At 38.5% G+C, this 21,118-nt stretch overlaps 1 protein-coding gene across 6 annotated transcripts in view; it reads left to right on the top strand.

Annotated features, from left to right (window-relative positions):
• The window catches only part of LOC150078646 (zinc finger homeobox protein 3-like), a 305,456-nt gene extending 287,897 nt beyond the window's left edge, over positions 1 to 17,559 (top strand). For 5 of the 6 annotated variants that reach the window (XM_090383909.1, XM_090383910.1, XM_090383911.1 and 2 more), the window contains one exon: positions 14,685 to 17,559. In XM_090383909.1, coding sequence (XP_090240035.1) covers positions 14,685 to 15,439 — 755 coding nt within the window. In that variant the 3' untranslated portion in view covers positions 15,440 to 17,559. The remainder of the gene's footprint in view (positions 1 to 14,684) is intronic. The other variant, XR_016547578.1, reaches the window with a different exon arrangement.
• The last annotated feature ends 3,559 nt before the right edge of the window (positions 17,560 to 21,118 follow it).

Here is a 21,118-nt window from a genome sequence, read left to right as displayed (position 1 = left end):
GGAGTTGCTCTTGACATCTCAAAGGCTTTTGATCGTGTTTGGCATAAAGGTCTTCTAAACAAGCTTCCATCTTATGGTTTGCCAACTATTTTTAGTAATTGGTTATCCAGTTTTCTCTCTGATCGCTCACTGAGGGCGATGGTTGATGGCTCTCTGTCTTCCAACTTCTCCACTAATGCCGGTGTCCCCCAAGGTTCGGTTCTTTCTCCCACTCTTTTCCTCTTGTATATTAATGACCTTCTTCCATTGACTCGAAATCCCATCCATAGTTTTGCCAATGGTTGCATTCCACTTTCCATTTTGAGAAACTTTGTCCTGCTCAATCAGCTTCAACTTCTCGAAAATCTGCTACCAATTCCTTAAATGCCGATCTCCAGTGGGTCAAAGACAACGTAGTTGATCTCAATCCTTCTAAAACTCAGCCTTGTCTTATATCTCGCAAAAAGGATTCTTCTGCTCCTATGCTTATCTTTGGTGACACTCCGATTTCTAGGCAAAATGATATATCTCTTTTGGGGATTACCCTGACTTCTAATCTCTCTTGGCACAAGCACATTACAAATATTGCTTCCTCTGCATCTAAAAAACTTGGTTTTCTCTTTCGCTCTCGGCGTTACTTTTCTTCCAAACAGCTGTTCAATCTGTACAAATCGCAAATCCGCCCTGCCATGGAATATTGTTCCCACATCTGGGGTGGTGCACCCAAAACCTCTCTCAGGCTTCTTGATTCCATTCAGAATAGGGCAGTTAGGTTAATTAATGATTCATCTCTAACAGAGTCTCTCCACTCGCTGTCCCATAGACGCACTGTTTCTGCTGCATGCCTCTTCTACAAATACTTCCATGGGCACTGTTCTTTTGAATTGGCTTCTATAATTCCCGCTCTCTCTTTCGAAACAGTCCGAACACGTGCCGCCACCAGCCAACATCCATTTACTGTCCAACTTCAAACCCACAGAACCAACTTTTCATCTTCCTCATTTATTCATTCAACTGCCGTTTTCTGGAACAACCTTCCTTCATACGTATTTCCTGAATGTTACAGTCTACAGAAGTTCAAGTATAATGTTAACAAATATCTTCTTTTGTTTTCTCAACTTCCAACACAAGCGCGGTAGTAAGTACTATAGGTTCTAATACCTCTCGTGTTGGGGTTTACATAAAAAAAAAAAAAAAAACAAGTGTGAAAGAACAGTAACACTATTCACCCGTGAGGGGTGAGTTGTTGGAAACGCCAGTAAGCAACTCTCTCTTTCAGATTTATATCTTCATGAATTTATGATTGGCCTTATCCGGGATTGGCTGATTATTTGCCTTCATCATTAACTGATAGCCTCTTCTCCAACACCAGATGAGCTGTGGACTGTATTGGACTGGTGTTGGAAACATCAGATCAGCTCATGTGGTCCACAACTCATTTGGTTATCCTGTAATTCATTTTCTGGATTTCATAATTTGATACTCTTGATGACATGTCTATTAGTTAATAACTTATTCAAGTATTTCTGAGGCATGCAATTTTATCTCCTTCCTGTTCTTTCATTTGTGCATAATATATTTATCATCTGAAATTCAGCTTTCCTTGTTTAAGTTTGGACCACGTTCAATTTCATATACCAATTAATGGAAAATTATAGAAGGTAGGAAAAATCATGTAAATTCCAAGCGCCTCACTAATGGCCAACGACTGGTAAAATAAAAATTCTTCCTTCCTTCATTAACCAGAAAAATCAAACATATTCGAGAATCACTGTATTGCAATCTTTCAAAAGTAATCGTAATCAACCAATAACCATGAAATTATCATAATTGCATTTTATAACCTCATATACTTGAGATTAAATTTGCTTGCTAGTAATCTTGCGAATACATGCCTTTGAATTAAATATAAAGGGCTACAGCGATGTGCGTGGTGTGTGTGTGTGTGTGTGTGTGTGTGTGTGTGTGTGTGTGTGTGTGCGCGCGCGTGGCTGTAAAACACCGTTTTCAAAGAGTGAACTGATGTTTTTCTCCATCTGACTTTTCGCCGCTGTTTTGATAATACAAGGGAGTCTTAATGCATGTTTGTCTCAGACTTAGCATATGGCTCTTCAGTCTAATATTTTTACAATCCTCAGAATCAAGCTGTGCTGTTCTGGATGGAAGTTTTTGGTAGACAGAGAAGCAGATACTCAGATATGGGGACGGTGCTGTTCTGGATGGAAGTTTTTGGTAGACAGAGAAGCAGATACTCAGATATGGGGACGCTGGTTCTTCCATTTGACAATTCTCTTCATTACTTAAAGAATATAAGATTCGGCATTCGATTTCTTCTTCTTCTTCAGCCCCAGAAGAACAAAATGAACTAATTGGACGCTGATTCCACCAAAACTGCAGGCTTTGTTAGCACATTTCATATCAAAGTGTGAGAACTTGTTTTAGTCATTCATTGCGGTAATTACGGCTGTGTTGCCGATGAAATCTCTTTCTTTTTGTATCCAAATGTTCCGAGTTTATTAGCTTCCTTTATTGGCACCACGAAAAACAAGGTTGTGTAGGGTTCTGAACTACGTCGTTTATTTCCCGTTGGACATCAATTATGTCGACGGATTTGAAACTCCTGTTTTAATGGTGATTAAATAACGTTCTACTCCAATCAGAACCCTTCTTCGGTGGCTTGGTAATCCTCGGAAATTAGCAACATCCGCGCTCTTTTACATAACTGAATTCTGCTCTTCCCGAAATACGTCTTGTCTCCGTCACACAACCCTCATAGTGGTTATTAAATGTTTTATTTATTAGTTTTTTTGCACTGACGATGAAGTATGGCTAGGTCTTCTTCTCCGCAATGGAATATGCTGCATGTATCGTAGAACTGACATGAACTTCATGCCGGTTGTACATTAGAAGAGTAGCAATTTTTTATCCATTACAATCCCAATGGGGACCATATGCTGCAGTGAATTATTACTATATCGTATAAGTAATATTTTATAAATATACTGTATTTCTGTGTTTATTTATAAATATTTATAATACATAGTGAGATAAATAACACAATTTAAACTTATGTTCATAATTATTTGATAAAATATTCGCTGAAGATTGGACTGTTTATTATTTTAATAATTAAAAATGGTGAATTTAGCACAATTTTATATATATCGAATTATTTCTAATTATGAACATAAACAGTCTATTAGAGTAGGCTATCGCATAAATTTATTTCTATAAATTTTTATTTTTATAAATATGTTTGAATTGAAATAAAGAAGGTGGCGCTTATCGCAACATCTGACGTAATGGCGCGCATGCGTAAGAATAGTCTATTAGAGTAGACTATCACATAAATTTATTTAGTGACAAATGGGCCTGGAGTACTGGGGTCCATAGTTTAACAGATATTTATTTAAAGTATACCCAGTATAAAATAAAATAAAATAAAATATTTCCAGAAGCTTTCGGAACTCGTGTCCCTTTCTCAACTGATAAAATTTTTAAAATTTTTTAAAAATTTTATCAGTTGAGAAAGGGACACGAGTTCCGAAAGCTTCTGGAAATATTTTATTTTATTTTATTTTATACTGGGTATACTTTAAATAAATATCTGTTATAAATTTATTTCTATAAATTTTTATTTTTATAAATTGTTTGAATTGAAATAAAGAAGGTGGCGCTTATCGCAATATCTGACGTAAATGGCGCGCATGCGTAAGTAGAAATAAACAGTACTGCGTAGAAAATTTTATTTTGTGTAAATTGGGCTTTGTATTTCTTCTGTTTTGAAAGTATTAAAGTGGAATTTTAAACTGAAAGAAAATATATTCTTTTTTAGTTAGAAGGTATGTTTATATTTTGTGTTTAAAATAGATTAAAATTAGATTAAAGATAGAAGTTTAAATAGATTAAAAAGCTTAATGTGCAAGTATTCAGATGATACAAAGGTTGGCAGGGTTGTTAATGACAGTAATGGCAGGATCTAGAAAAGTTCGGCAGATGATGTGAGAAGTGGCAACTGAAGTTTAACGTTGACAAATGCAAAGTATTGCATGTGGGTAGAAGTAATTCCAGAGAAAGGTACCAACTGTGTGGTACTACACTCAGGGTGGTAGAAAATGAAAAAGACCTGGGGGTAATTGTGCAGTCAGATATGAAATTTTCTGAGCAGTGCAGACAAGCTGCCAGAGCAGGTCATGGGGTATTGTCAATGATATACAGGAATTTTGCTAGCAGAGACAGGGAGGTGATTGTCCCTCTGTATAAGGCAATGGTCAGGCCACGCCTTGAGTACTGCGTACAGGTCTGAAGGCCTCATTTTAGGAAGGATGTAGAGTTGCTTGAGCGAGTATAGAGATGGGCAACAAGATTGGTGAGGGGAACGAAAGGGTGGTCTTACCAAGAAAGGCTTAAGTTCTGCAAATTGCATCGTCTGGAGACTAGGTACCTGCGAGGTAATCTGATTGAGATGTACAAGGCCCTGAATGGGTCGTACAAGCTCAATGATGATGGGATTCTTCCTCTTGCCCAGATTAATTGCTTGAGTGGACATAAATTCAAATCGAGGAAAGTCAGTTGTAGAATAGATGTGCGGAAATTTGCCTTTGGCCAGCTGGTATCTGATTGCTTTAACAAACTTCCATCTGTCATTGTGGAAGTTGATAGCTTAAATAAATTCAAGGAGGAATTGGACAAACGTTTAGAGGGAATGGATGTAAGAAATGTTTTTTGGCTGATGCTGCATAAGAGCTTGCTTTCTTGCATCATATGCCTTTACTACTACTAAATAAGAAAAATACTGTAATATTTGTTAGAAGTGCTTGAGAAATAGATTTTTTTGTCATTTATTTAAATGTAATTTTGGAATTGAAGATACGTGATGTTTATCCTTAGATTAAATAATGCAATGAAGCTTTCTGAAACCACATGAATAATTCAAAATTAGCTTATTAAATGTATGACGTTAAATTTGATACAAAGATGACGTTTCATTGCCCTTTCCGGATCCAATTATGAGACCAATACATGAGCTGATATTGCTCATGACTGCTGCTTGATTTTATTTATTTATTTACATATTTTTATTTTAAGTTATATTTATTATAAATTTATGTTTAGCATTTTAAACAGTGCTTTGAGGATTTTGAATTAGTTTTAATTGTACTGCAAGAAAATTCGATTATTATTATTATTATTATTATTATTAGCTGGAGCAATGAAGCCCAAGGCTTATGCTGCACCAGCCAAAATAAAAATTCCCGAGTTACCCTGAGAGAGAGAGAGAGAGAGAGAGTAATCACCAAGAAAGAGAAGAATGATGATATTCAGCTCAGAACCTTGGGTGTGCCAACCCCATACTCACCAGGTGTTAACTCCTGGGGTCTTGTTCCGTTTGCCTTTCAGTAAGGCTTGTACACGAATTCCATACAATTTTATTTTTAAGAACGTATTTAACTGTAAAATTTTTTACTATTAAATATTCTTCAAATAAAAATTAATTTCTTAAAAAATTCATTCTTTATGGTTCTCACGTACTGTTCAACAAAAAACAAAGCTCACGGTTCTCTTCTACGTACATGTACTCTTCAGAATCTCCTGCATTTGATTGTGACGAATTTGAAAGAGTACATAAATGTACAAGAGTGTAAATGTATTTGGCACACATAGGTAGATTTGCATAATAAATAATATATAAATAAATAATTTTTTTTCTATAAATAAAACGTATACTAGACTAATAATAATAGTTTTGGTAAACTGATTTGCCCTTCTAGCATGTTGCTGTCCTGGTGCATGTGTTTATATTTTTAAAAAAACTTTAAAAATTATAAAAAACTTTAAAAAAATCTGGAAAAAAAAGCGAAACAATATATCCCCGTTTAAAATTAGAAAGTAAAAATTTGAAGCAATTTTTTTTAAATCTTCAGCTCTTTTTTGCTGGATTCGTTTATTTTAAAGCATTGGTATACCTTTGGAACTACTGCTGCAGTACGTTTTACTACTAGGATGATCTCCTTTGGATTACTTAATAATAATAATAAATAAATATCCCCCATTTACCCCTCCCCCTATCCAAGCACATTTCCATACCAAATTTCTCCAACTTTTGTTATGCCTAAGTCTGTGGTTTGATTACATTCCACAGCTCATCTTCGACTTTTCATTTGGTTCCAATATCATCGCTTTATTTCTTTAGCATCTATTATTCGTTGAGTTGGCTTCTTTTTTTTTTCTTTCACTCCCTCTCTGTGATTGTTTCATCTGTGTCTCATTCATTATTCATCTTCCAACTCAGTCTTTAATTAAATTAGGTCCTTGGAACAGCGTTCTGATACTTGCTGGACGGCTTCTGATCTTTGTCTCTTAAATGTTTCCTTAGATAATCATTACGTTTGAAAATAGAATGTCTCAATTGAATCTCTTAGTTGGTTGTGTTCATATGAGTGTCTCAATACAACATGTTACAAATAATACCTAATGCAAATAATTACAAAGAATTACTCCTTTGTTCCGACCCTGAGGGGAAGGCAACGGTTGCCAGAGCGTCTCTCTCTTATTTTTACTCACAGCGCCCCCTGCCAATACGCGTGTTGATCTATGGAATATAGTAATACCCTATTATGCTTATATATCTAAGACAACAGCTTATTAAAGAAGAACAGTGATCAGCTCTGATTGTACACATACGGTTGCTCACACCTTTCTTTCTGGATCTATGGTTGTAGATCCCAAAAGAAAGATTAAGCAGGTAGAGAACAGGTGCAGTCAGAGTGGATATTTTTGGGCAGAATACAGCTAGATCAGGACTTTAAAAAATTGGGAAATTACTTACTTGAGTCGCTGACATCGCTGGATATGCAGAGTGAAGACAGTTCGCGCGTACTGTTTCGTGTTACTGAGCGAGGTCACCGGGGAGTCGGGGCTAGTGCTTCTAGTGGGGTGAAGTGGAGGGAGGAGAGGAAATAAAGTCCACCTACCGGATGAAGGACGCCAGAGGGAGGACCATGGATGTTTTGTGTGCACCGCAGAACACACACTGAGAGAGAGAGAGAGAGAGAGAGAGAGAGAGAGAGAGAGAGAGAGAGAGGGACGGCTATTGTGTCTCGAAAGAAGTGACAACAGGTCGCCATGTTTCCTGGTTTGGCATATGGGGTAAAATGAAATTTTCATCTCAGAATCAGATGTTTCTTTCTTGTCTCCTAACAGTTTATAAATCACATGTTCAGAGGTGTGCAGTTTGCACCAAATCTTTAGTGCTTCTGTCTAATGATATGCGATGATGTTGTGGGATGAACCTGTTGTCATTCATATTATAAAGTCTAGTTCCTTTGAAATGAATATATAATCATTGCAATGAACACCTTCCTGGTCCCAACAATCTGCACAATGTTCAGTAATTTTTACATCACTGACATGACATCCTACCTTACATTTCATTCGTAGGCGTTATGAATGAATATACACCACAAGGTATAAAGTGATGTACAACATCATACGTCATGTTGCTAGGCAACTCTTTATCATTACCACAGTCAGCACAGATTTTAATATTGTAGCACACGAACAGATTATCCTATTTTTTTTTAAATGAAGTTCATTTTAATACGCGTACAATTCTTAAAATCTTTCCACGATGAAATGGCTTCCATTATCTTTAAGATTCTCCCTTTTGAATGTGCTTTTTATTTACATTTAACGCGATTATTCTACTGTTTTTTTTGTTTTTGTTTATAAAAAAAACTGTAATTTTATGTTTATTAATATATTTTAATAATAACCTTTCGAATTTTCATTCTTAACACGAATGCTAAGGATGATAATTTGAAATTAGCACGTGCTAAAAGACGTATATACATAGGAGAAAGTGTTGGAAACAGAAATGCATATTTAAAGGAAGCTTCGAAGAAATATTAAGGGAATTGCACTGTTAAAATTAAGAATGACAGTACTCAGAGAGATACCAATTATCTGTGTTTAAATGGAAACGTAGAAGATGAAATCTTTTCTAAAACGAATATTTCAAGTTGTGCTAGCAGACTAATCCCAAGGGGAGGAAGAGCAACCTCCAGGGCTGGGGGAGGGGGGAAGTGTCCTTTCTGTAACATTGTGCGACCCACAGCCGTAATCTTCCGCCCGGCTGTGCAACACCAGACGTTCCTGACACTACTGACCCAGTTTCCACTCCCGTTAAGCCAAATCCACGCGGCATCTGACAGGGTTTCATTGTTAGGAAATTAATAGCGCCCCTAACCCCCTTCGCCCACCTCCCCCGCTCGCTTTTTTCTGGCTGTGATTCATTCCTGAAGTCCCTCGCACGCGCGTACAGAATCCACTCACCCTGTTTACCCTCTCTCCGTGTCCTACTTTACTCCCCACCCTCGGAGTGATGACTCACCCTTTCGTATAGTCCCCTCGGGCCCTAGTTTTTTTTGCTTCATTGTCAGAACACCCCCGTCCAGGTCATAACTCATTTCCGTTTCTCTCTCATCACCCTCACATGGCGTGTCTTTGTTTTTAACGAATCCATGATGGCGTTGCTGTCCTGCTAGACACCTTCGCATCAGACACTAGTCCATCTGACCCCTCTGAGATAACCAGGTTGATGGAGAGCATCATGTGGCTTTCCCTAGATGATCTGGTGTCTAGAAACTTTCATCCTCGCTGCCTTTCCTCTTTATTGTAGCATCCAGTTTCTTGGTGTTTTGTCACAGAGAAAAGTGTAAAAAATTCTGAAGGTGTTATTGTTCTCTAGACAACATCATCAGTAAATCGAGATCACTTACTGTACAGACTTTGTCACCATTGAATTGGTGATATAGGAGCCTGATTCTGGGCTTCGCTAATCGGCACTTAACAATCAACTGGTAGCAGCGCCGCCTATCTGCTTGCAATATTCAAGATGTGTTCTATCCCACTAATCAACAGATCGATCAAATCAGTTAGAGACGGGGAAAAAAGCTAGCGATAAGAAGGAGACAGCATTTAAGTCATTTCGGCTAGCGAATTTCGTTCTAATTTCATAGAGTCGGCCATAAATCATGGCTGAGACGTTCTGGCCTGTGTTTTATCACTGCCTTAAAGTTCTTGAATGATGCGATAAGAAGTGTAGTTAGAGCAACCTGCAAGAAAAGACGACAGTCTTAATAGTTAAGATCGATGAGCGAAAAGAATCATTTTGCACAGTCGCCGACGAGCAGATGAAACCATCCCAGCCTCGCGAGGGAACGAAAAGCCGATGTTTGTAAGTGACGAATCCGTCTTGTGTTCAAGTACACTCCTCGCCGGTGTCTTCTGCACACCATCCGTCCTCCTAATCCGGTTGGGAGCATCTCGCTGTACAGGAAACCAGATTTCCTGCGCCTTACAAAAGAAGTGTCGCCCTAATCTGGGGTCTCCGTGCATTAACTTTTAGTGCAGCTCCTGTGCTGTGATTGATGAAGATGTATTTGGACAGGTTCTCATTGAAACTGTTGTTCTTCGGGGATTTCCGAAATCTCACTGCCGGATAATGACTCCATTAAACCACATTCTCTCATCTTCCACTGACGTCTTGTCGCCCAAAAGGATGTCTGAAATTACTGGCAGCCACACCAGTCTTAAACGCGCTACTCGAGGGTCGTAGAAAGTCCTACTGTCCACGGAATAGTCTCACTTGTGTGGCATCCGTAATGGAACACATTTTTACTCCTTTAATCTCTTTTTACTTGGCAGAAGAGAGTATTTTCATATTGTCACCTCAAGTGTAAATCTCTGTCTCTATTTTCCTGTCTCTGCTTCTGTTAGCCTGTGTATTTTCGTAGTAAAAGCTGATAAATCAGCCTTAGAGCACATGTTGATAAGCACAGTACATTGATGTATGGTGGTCTCAGTTTCTTTGGCGCTTAATGAAAACCACCCAAGCTTGTAAGTTAGAGTAGTTACAGTTCACGTTTGTTCTCTGTTATTTTTCCGAATTCTGCTCTGAGATGTGTGAAAGGGCTTGGTTGAGTTCTCGAATTTGCATTGAAATAGCTGAGGCCACGAGGCGCCAGTTTGTCGTGCTTGGAAATTGCTTGAATTTCGTAGTCTTGGGATGAAAAACCTGTTTCCTGGAGGAGAAAACCCTCGTCCTCCAATAATTGAGTCATGACTTGTAAAGAACTCCCATGAACTTTTCCATAGGGTGCAGGAGAGTAGCGTCGCTATCCACTGCGTTACGGAAAGGTCGCGATATAAGGGTAGAAGCTAAGTTGTAGCTCAGTAACTTGTTTGGTTTAACAGCTGATTCAGGAACATGTCCAAATAACTTTCTACGCTTTACTACTTCTGAACCATCTTTTAATGTACATTGTGCATGTCTTTAGACAGAAAACAATTATCTTTCACTTACATTGAGATTGGATTCAGATTTGCTTTCAAAATGCGATGGTCTTATCATAACGATTAGCTAAATTGTCCAAATTTTTTGCCAATCGCAGCAAAACACTTATAAAGTAGGAGAACTGTTGACTTGAACGTAGATGTGCTTTTATTTTAAGGGGACACATTAAATCTAATTGCTGGGGTTGCTTCTTAAAGATGAATCGAAAAGTGGCTGCAGTTTAGCCGAGAATAAGTACTCAAGCGTAAAAAGCAGTGACCGATCTTTAAGAGTTGTTTATTTTTTTATGGAAAAAGATATTTTTCTTGGAAACATCTCATATCAGCGACGCATTCAGAGCTAATGGAAGCCGTGGAGATAATCTAAAATGAACATAGTTTAGTGCATTGTGGGAAGTAATGTTTTGAATATCGCATCTCCGGGGTGAAGTGCGTACAATGGCTCTGCTGATGGCTAATCACATAACCTGCTGTCTGGGGAGGAAAGGAGCCTTTCTCGTGCTGTGTGCGCTCTCTCCTCACCATCCAATTCACAGTTTTATATCTGAGCGCTATTACTGTTAATTGTATTATCTTCCCAGATTGCACCCTTCGAATGGACTCATTGGACAGAGATAACAGCGGCGGATATACCAATAAACAGGAATAATAGTCGATCAGCCATTTTTATACTTTGTTGTCCGAAGGCTGTTGCGTTCCCCGGATTCTCCCTCCCCCTATTCCCCTTCGTCACGAATGACTAAATAACGTTCCCTGGGAAAAAGAACTGTCACCATTAACCGGTGCCTCCACCAGGAGGCTGCAGAGCAAATGAGCACTTTTTCTCCTGCCTCCATCTGAACATTAAAGTCTGGATCGACCAGGCTGCTGTGAGGGCCAACCACTATTGATTGGCCCATTAAGGCACAGCGAGAGCAAAAAATTAAACGCCTTTTTTGTTAGACAAAAGAACTCAGAGAAATCCTCTGGCAATTATAAATCATCATTTGTGACGGTTGCCATGACAACGAGCTATGCATCGTAATGTTTCAACATCAGTCGATTTTTTCCCTCGCTTTATGGAAATTACTGGGTCTGACCTTTCTGCAGCAGGGGTAGGAATGGAGCTGGATGTTAGACGCAAGAGAAAGGAATAGCAAGATGAAGGGCGAACATCATCGCGTCTTGTGCTCCTGCCGGAGACATTAAGATAATGATAGATGACAATAAACATGGAGCTTGGAGACGCAGGAACAGGAGAAGGAAAAAAAGCGACCTGTCCTAGCAATAAACAACGCGAATGGGCATTTTAGGGGACTGACTTTGTTTTTAATTGATTGCACGGTAAACACCCCCAGAGAAAATAGGAGGCAGTGAGATTATGATCTGGAAATGAAGATGGAGATGAAAGGTGCAGGATGGGAGTAATTTAGAGTTAGCAGACGGAGAGATAGAAGAGGAGAAAAATTATCTGGCTCTACAAATAGCTGCATCACAATCGCTCTCTGTCTTGTGTCACGTGGCCGCCTTCCTCGGCAGCTGAATCTCCTGCTGTAGAGTAGAGAAGGTTCATTGCTGTCAACGCACACAAAGAGATCTATTTGCATTCTCCATCTGCGATCTTTTTCGTGGACATCTTTCTTATTGCTAATCTTCTGCTCGAAGTAAGCAGAAATGGTCTCTGTCTTGTAGAAAATGTAATTCGCGCAGTAAAATCTGCTCTCACATGGAACTCTTCATACAATTACTTTATAGTCAACTGTTAAGGATAACTAAGATGAAAAACGTTCACCAATTCGTTAAATAATTGCACTTGTAATTTCGATGCTGAAACAGTTTTATTCAAATTCTAAGCATCCTATATATTATAATCGTATACCAAATGACTACAATTATCAAAATAATAGAAACAGTGCACCAGTGAGTTATTTGTAACATACAAGGGTGGACAAAATAAAGGAAACACCTGATATTGTGAAGGAAAGATGATTTTCATTTAGAGGTAATATGAAATAGTAGATGAATATAATGACCGACCTCTTTGAACTCCAAAGAGGTGAAATCGTTGGTACACGTTTAGCAGGGGCATTGATGAGTGAAACTGCAGATTTGTGTAATGTATTAAAATATAATAGGACGAATTGTGACAGAAAATCGAAGCTGACTGAAAGAGACTGCGGAACATTGAAAAGAATTGTAACCAGAAAATATAAAACCACTTCTCAAGAATAACTGCAGAACTTAATGCAAGTCTCAGCAATCAGCCAAACGGTACTGCGAGAACTTCATAAAGCTGAAATTTAAGGCAGTGCCTCTATTGCCAAGCCTTTTTTACTGATCATAATCTAAAAAGAGGATGCAGTGGTGTTGTAAGGAGCACAAAAACGGGTTATTCGATGTTTGGAAATATGTCGTATTTTCAGATGAATCATCATTCACAGTTTTTCCAACATCATAAAGAGTTTATGTTCGGAGAATGCCAAAGGAAGCGCATCACCTGACTGTCTTGTGCCAACCGTCAAACATGCATGAAGATCAACGATAGTTTGTTAATCTTCGTGCATATCCTACAGTTTTGGAAACAGTATCTTGGTATTCTTTAAGTCCTATCGTCGCCCTGAATGGGTGAATTACTGCTACTGATTCCCTTGATTTTCTGAGTGGCTAGGTTCATCCCAGGGAGCAAACATTATTTCCCACAAGGAAGTAATTGGCTTTGACCTGTTTCAAGATGAATATACTCCAATCTACAGCCAGATGTGTCTAATTTTGGTGCCAGAAGCATGAAATTGAGGCCAAGTATCTCCTACAGCATGCAAAAATCATCAAACTTGAACATTATTAGTAAGACCAAATGAGGCAAGGAAGCTGACTTTTTTGCATCAGCCAGGAAAAAAAGAAACTAATCGTCCAATTCCGCTCTGAACTTAATCAGACTCATTGCCACTTTGGGAGGCAATTCATTCCGTCGTTCGAAAATTCGCTACCCATAGGTAAACTTCATGCGATTCACTCTTCTGTTATTCCCGGTTCTTGCCTCCTTTGCAAGGAGGAACTAACCATTGTTAGTTCTCGCTTTCAGCGCCTTATGCAACTCAACGAGATGGCCTCATATATCTAGTAGTTAGACTATGCAGTACTTACCACTCAAGCCGTTCTTCATATCACCCAACCCCTGCTCCACTGATGGATCTTCTCCATTGTCCCTACCTGCTCTAAACTATACAACAACCTCTCAGGAGGAACTGGGGCGTTCCTCGTGAGAAGATATTGTACAAATACAGTATATAATGTTGAAATTTATTTTTTCTCATATCCAACTGCTTTATAACCTTGTCATAGTAAAGTGTCAGTTATTGAGGCACGATCTCCCTTTTACAAAACCGTGGTGAAACTCATTTAGGATACCGCTATTATCGACATGATTCTCTATCGCGTGTTTAGCCAAAGATTCATAATCTTACCAATAGTCAAAACTCACTGTAATTGGCCATCTTTGTTCGACTCTTCTCTTGGGAAGACATTGGTACTCCTCCAATCCAAGTGAATAATCCCTGTCCTAGCTCTGGTCGATGCTATCCAAGTATTACTTCATGTATACGTTACCAAATCCAGACGTCCCCCCCCCTTATCAGACATAAATAAAAAAAAAAGCAGCGGGAAGTGAATTACTAATTAAATAAATTAACCACTGAACATCTAACTGGAATCTTTTTGACCATTATTATCAGTTTACTAAATATATAAATCAAGAATTATTACTATTTGCTTAGTACATTAATCACAGAAGAAGTATGAAATACTTTTTATATTTTAATTGTTATTAAAATGCAGGAAGAAATAAGTAAAGTACATTACAAAAATGCTGACTGTATAGTTTGATCTGAGGTACTGATTTTATTTGATTATTTTATTATATCATAGAAGACTTATGAAGTACGTGTTGCGTTTCAAGTTTCATTAAAAATGGAGAAGGAATTAAGTCAAGTAAGGATATTATCTGTGAATATTATGTTGGAAGGTATATGCAGTGATGTGAAAAGAATTGCTTTTATATCTTATTGGTTAATTCATTAATAATTAATTGGTAAAAAAATCACAGAATGATCACAAAAAAAGAAATAAAAACCTCAAATCTTTAATTTGGTAATAAAATATTTTTGAAAATTTGACTTTATTCAGTGCTCTTTGAGAATGTCAGTGAGGAAGCAGTAATGTCAATTCTTATTGTCTAAATTCTTAATAACGAATTGCGTTTCCTCCGAATAATGGCTAGTATTTGGAATGTACGATAAATCATTATTATGTAGTTAGAAGTTGTGAATAATGCCCATGGTCCAACCGACTCAATCTTCTTTCTTTCTTTGCAGGTAATCCTCCCGGAAGCCTGATATATGACTCCAATTTGTACAGCACTCCTCTGTCTTTGCTCCAGTTGCCCCCATCGGCCTTGCCCGAAGTCACCTCCAAGTTAACTCAACCTGGAAACAGTTGTGCTCGCTTCTCCCAGGACGGAAAGTCTATCGGCGATCTTCGGAACCAGATCCAGGAGTCGGACTTTCAGCAGGCCGCCGAGGTGGACGTCGACGTAGGTTTCGTGTGCAAAAAGTGCCAGATGGTGTACCCGGCCGAGGTTCTCTGCCTCAACCACCAGAGGGCTTCGTGCTTTTCGACGAAGGCGATTGGAGACATCAAAGCCATGCTGAAACTAGTTCAAAGGCACGTCGAATGTCGAGCTTGTCGAGAACGCGTCTCGACCCTGCTGGAGTTCAAATTCCACTGCAATACGGAACGGCACTTGAAACGAGTGCAAAAGAAGCTGATGGTGTTTCGGCCTGAGAGCATCGTGCAGCCCTCTGTTCCTCAACAGTCGCCTATGTTGTCCACAGGAGTGACCCCCACCACCCAATCTTCCGCCCCCCCTCCAGCAACCTCCGTCAGAAACGGACTGCCGGATGTGTCGTCTCTGCTGTTCCCTTCTGGGCTGCAACACGACTTTCGATCCGACGCTTCCATGAGGCTCAACATGGGCCTCTCCACCCTGGACCCAATCGCCCCTGAGCCCAAGGCTGCCATGTGTTTCTCAGGGGACTCTGCCCTCAGTACGGATGCCAACAGGCTTTAGCGTCACCCTTGGCAATAACACGTCTCTCTTTATCTTTCTGTCTCTCTGTATTTCTCTCTCTACCTCCAGAAAGCGCCCCCTGTTTTATAAAGACAGAGTCTTTAAACCTTGTTACTTTTGTGTCCTGAGCTCACTGGGTGCTTTGTGCAGGTAGACAACAGTATACTCGTTGCAGTCCGCCAACAGGTGGCGTTTTAACATCGGAGCTTTTTAGGCTGTTCCTGGACACTCGAAGAGACGGGTAGCGACAAGGACGTCCTTGTCACGAAGCAGACTCAAATCAACTTCTTCCTAAAGACTTTTCCAGCTGATGGTAGAGCTTCCTGGCACGTAGTTTCCTGCCCTCTAGTGACGTCATCAGTATTGCGTGGTGGTGTGTGACGGTAACGTAGCATTAGGTCCCATCGCCTCGATGTAGCCACAAATCTCTATTCTTTGTTAGGACACCTTGAACGTACAATCATACAGTAGAGGAAATACATCACAAACCCAGACCAACTACCCAGGTTGATCCTTTGAGAGAGGCCAAAACCGGGTGGATGACTGTAGATAGAATTTACAGCTCCTAACAAACCACGAGCCAAGCTCAAGGTATTCCTATCAACTTGGTTCATCTGGCCATGTTCCTATAAGGCTTGGCAAAGTTCCTGCTTTTTTCTACATCGAACACCGATTGGCGTATCGTCTGTGTGTCGTCTGTCTGTTAAAGATGATCTTCCTCCCCACCACCCCATCTAGAAAGCGTATATGCGCGAGAAAGAAGAGAATAAAAAATAAACTGTGTTTAGACCGATGTTCCATATCTCAAATCATGTAGGTCACTCTGAGTGGCACCATAGCTTTATATCACAAGGGGGCGTTAGCGTCGTTTTCTATATACCGTTTGAATCCTCAGCAGCAGGTTGTCATTGAAGGGAGATCACTCAAATGTATATGTATGTGTGTGTATGAGTGTATGATACAAGCTTGTGTGTGTGTGTGTGTGTGTGTGTGTGAGTGAGTGAGTGAATGAGTGAGTCTGACTGCCGTGTATTCTGTGGGGCAGGTCTGCTCCGATCAAGGAAGCCGACAGTTCAAATTTCTGTATATAGTTGTCACTAAGGTATGAGGTCACTAATAATATCATTGGTCATCACATTTAGTCTGGTGAGCACTGCTTTTGGGGGGGTGGTGACAGGTCCGACTGCATTATATTTTTTGGAGGAGTTCAGTTCGGACGGCAACCCCCCTTGGGGGGCTCACATGCAGTTTTATAACCCCCCACAGAGGCAAACTGCTCTTTTTCCACCCCCTTGCTCCTAGAGGGGTGTGTTCCAGTTCCTACTCAATGTGGGGGGATTTAACCTCGTTATCACTCTTGTATGCGAGGACAAAATGTGAATCTGTGAGCCAGGCTAGAAAAAGAAACTACAGCCACTAATTAACTATTGTTTTAATTAATTTTTTCTGTGTGTGTTGATGGTAGAAACTTATAGGGGGACATCGAGGGAGTTTCTATTCTTATCATTATTTTTGCCTTGTACTAATCTTCGGTGTGGGGTTCCGAATAGAGTGATCGAGAGTCCAAATGTCATAATTTATCCCCTCTGTGAAACTGTCAGAGTCTGTATTATAAAGTTAGGCAGAAATTCAATACGCAGTCGCATACAGTCACTATGGAAACGTTGAGAAATAACAAATTAATGTAAATTTTCTTTATAATAAAATGAAGATCTCTATACAGAAATTTTGTATTTTCAAATTATCGAGCACTATTTACAGAAGTTGTCTAGATCGCTGGTGCTACAGTTAACAATTACCGAGTCAGTAATCCTACACCATTACTATCATGATTAGTACCAATCAAAGTGGACATTCTGTTCCTCAAATGCAGAAATATTGTTCCTTAAATACTCGTCAAAATAAAGTGGTGGCCACACCCATAATGTACTATTAATTTACAATTTTCTGTAATTTTTATTATTTGTTTAAAAAGGCATTGAGTTTTTGTAAATGCATTGCAGAAAATATCCAGGACATAATTTAACCCTTCAGAAAAGCTTTTCATCCCGAATTGTTTCATATAGTAGGCAATAATCGAGAATACACGTGCACTGCCTCTGAAGCACCATTGCTTCTACAACCAGTTTAGAAAAGACATTGAGGCAATATCGGCCAGAGCAGAAGAATCCTTTGGAAATCCATTCATAGATGAGTTTAATGGTGGATTACTTTCTGCTTACAAAAAGAAAATCAAACCTTGAAATAGCATTGGTTGGCTTGTCCAAGATTTACACCCAGACATCCTTATCAGTTCTAATAAGAACCGTCCATGAAAATTATTGATGAAAATAAGCATTTTTAACATTAGGCTCCTTTTGTTTAGAATAATCCCAAAAAAATCAGGTTTATTTTCTGCATTGCATCATCCATTATCTTGTGTTGGTAATATATGCAGTACATGGTCGATTAGGATGGAATATTTGTGATCACCAGTGTATTTACAGAGATAATGCTTTATCAACAGAAAAATGAATTTTTAACTAGCGTAATGTGTATGGATATTTGTGATTTCTAACTTCCTGTGAATTTTTATAAGGTTGTTTGTACAAGAAGCGTAGTTTAAAGATTTTTATTTCAATTCAACTTTGCTTAGCTTAGCAATTGCGAAGAAGATACCACTAGCGAGATTAGATGCATAGAAACATAGAAGAAACAAAATAAACATAGAAGAAACAAAATTGCCAATTTAATTATGCGTAGGTAGTTGATTTTATAATTGAAAAATCGCTTACTTTGTTAGAGATGGTGTCTGGGACTGCAACCCAGCCCCTTTTGTAGTGTGGAAGGGTGTCCTCTACAGGGAAAAGCGAGGTTTCCATCTTAGCAACTGATTTTTTCCTCCCACAAGAATAGTCATTTTAATTAACGCCAAGGAGTGTTTCTTTTATAATTACAAGCTGCGTTATCTAAATTCTAATGGTTCTTGGCTGTTTGCCATCTGATTTTTACATCTTCCTGGTTGAGAAATTGGGTTGGATCTGTTTTATCTCATAAATGCAAAAAATCAAACTATTGCTCAAATTAAATTTTCTTATGAAAGGAAATTTTATATCACAGTTTATTTTATATCAATCTTACAACTAATTTGGTTTAAAATTTAAGGAAAGTGCTTTGGAAAGAAGTATGACGTATTTTGGTTTCAAAAGATTTGGTTTCAAAAGAAAGGAGAAAAGATTTTGAATGTTTAATTATCAAATGACTCCATAGTTGTCTATCGTGGAAATATCTATAATTTCTTCAAAATACATGCTTTCTAAGAATTATAAAGATGTAGACACGAATCTCTCTCTCTCTATGATGTTTATGAAAATTTACCAAAGAGTGGTAAAAGCATTTAAAGGGAAAGTCCTTAAAAGAATTCCTTAAGTGAAGATAGCTAACATCTTAAATCATTTTGATTCCTTTTTTGACTTGTAGAAACTGCAAAATATGAATCTGCATATATCCGCATTAATTTCTCTTTCCTGTCTCTTCTTTTAAGAATTTCATAGCTTCTTGAGAAACATCTAAGGAATTCGAAGGACTTATATAAAAACCATTCTGGACTATCAAGAATTTAGATGTCTTAGAGGGTGCTACGATCAACTTTATTTAAACCAGTATGAAAATAAATTTTTTTATTGAGAAATTCTGTTGATAAAGCAAGCCATATATCTTTTCAAGTCACTGTATTTTGCAAGGCATGGTTAATTCTCATGGTGGATATTGTCATATTCCAGAACTTTTCACAAATATCTGGTGAATATTGTACTGTTGAAATTTTACGTAAACATAAAGGGAACTTGTAACACCAACTGTTTGGATTAATGAATCAAGGTCCCAATATATTTACTCTAGCTGTTAAGGGCTCTTCCCGAAGATTTTATCTGCAATCCTACCGGTAATGAATTCCTATAAAGAAGTACAAAATTAATGCCTTAGATCCTTAAAACTTTGTGGACAAAAGAATCCGATAATGAATCTTAAAAATGTATTGGTATGAATTAAGAAGGAACAGGTCTACCTATGAAAAACATTTGTGAAAAGTTAAGTGGAGACATCAATGTGAATATAAAATTTATAAATGGCAAAGGCCCAATGAGGCCTCGCATGTATCCTACGATATTTGGAATGGTGATTTAATTTTGATAAAATTGTTATTTGAGAGTGTATAATTAATGTTGCCTATTTTTTTCGCAGTTTGCTGTACATTGATTGTATTACTGCTACAATTGTAAAAAAAAGAAATGCAAATATGACCTGGGACACCACTGATCACTCTAGATGAATAAGAACAGTGTTTATTTTCTGTTTATTTTTGGTTTCTCTGCTGGCGTGTGCCCACATGCGTACAGGTCTCCTAATTCCTGGAGAGGTAGTTAGGGCAGGAAGGCTGAGCTGTGACCCTAGCACCAGTTTGCCTCTACCTCATCACAATCCAAGTTCCTATAATTGCAGGGACACAGCAGTAGCTGGAGAGCTGTGCGGACATAAGTCTCTCTGTCTCTGTATGTAAATATGGCTGTCTATGGTTGAATCATGTTTGGGCCGTACGTTTCTGTTTTGTTACAGGGCCGAAAGGGAGACTCTACCCCTCTTTCCCATCACTACACTTGGTCAAAAAAGTACTAGCGACTGTGGCCTAGCCACCTTTTCTCCCATCTGTCTTTGGAATATGCACGCGGATCTTTTCACACCTCATCCTCCTTCCGTAGCAGTGAGCATCTGCTCTCTGCTGATTAGTGTTCCCATCCTCCCCCCCCCTGAAAAGTGGTACAGTCTCCTTTTCTCCCCAAGCCCTCTCAGTTGTGTAAAACTTCGCATTAAGTAGATAGTGATTGTTTGATATATATATATATTTGTGCAGGTCTATTTTGGTATATTGGTTAACAAGTTCTAGGTTTATACTCCATATGGCTCATGTAGTCCGCTTACGCCACATAATAAAGTGTCTTCTGTGACGATACTAGTGACTCCTGGTGTTATTTTTTACACACAGTAAATCTTTGTTAAATTTTCTAAAACACTTCTTAATTTGAAGATATTTTTTTAAAGACAAACTGAAACGCATCTTAATATGAATTTTATAGCAACAAATATGTGTTGGTGAAAATTTAAAAAAACTAAAGTCAAAAATACAGTATGAAACAATTTTATTCCAGGCATGGTGTGGAACCAGTGAGATATCAAATACCTTCCATCCCACTTCTATTCTTGATTTGAATCTCAGAAGGAGGGGACTAAATAAAACGGACCTGATGAAGATTCTGAAGATCACCCCAGATTTCATTTTGTTAGGTAAAGGAGATACACACAATGGACTGGATAATAAACCGAAACACTTTGATATAATTTTGATTTCGGAATGCTTCTGTTTTCAAAGCAGCACCGAATCTTCGACTGCATTAGTCTGATCAAATGTGATCAAAATAATTTTAAAAACCTTGTTTTTAAAATTATTTTGGCCATAGCTAACGCCACCAACAGATAAACATTATACTTCTACATTATCCTCGCAAAATTATTTGGACCCCAGCAAAACAATTGGATTCTTCTCGAAAGACTCGACCACTTCACATTGGCAACTAGCTGGAATTTGATCCCACATCTTTTTGATCCTCGACTGTTGCCATCGCAACAATCCAAGTGAAGCCATAC

Source organism: Mastigoproctus giganteus, chromosome 10 (genome assembly GCF_048544385.1).
Source record: "Mastigoproctus giganteus isolate SK-2022 chromosome 10, ASM4854438v1, whole genome shotgun sequence".
Classification (NCBI taxonomy): Eukaryota; Metazoa; Arthropoda; class Arachnida; order Uropygi; family Thelyphonidae; genus Mastigoproctus; species Mastigoproctus giganteus.
The sequence above is the reverse complement of the archived record's forward strand: the minus strand, read 5'-3'. Positions and strand labels throughout refer to the sequence as shown.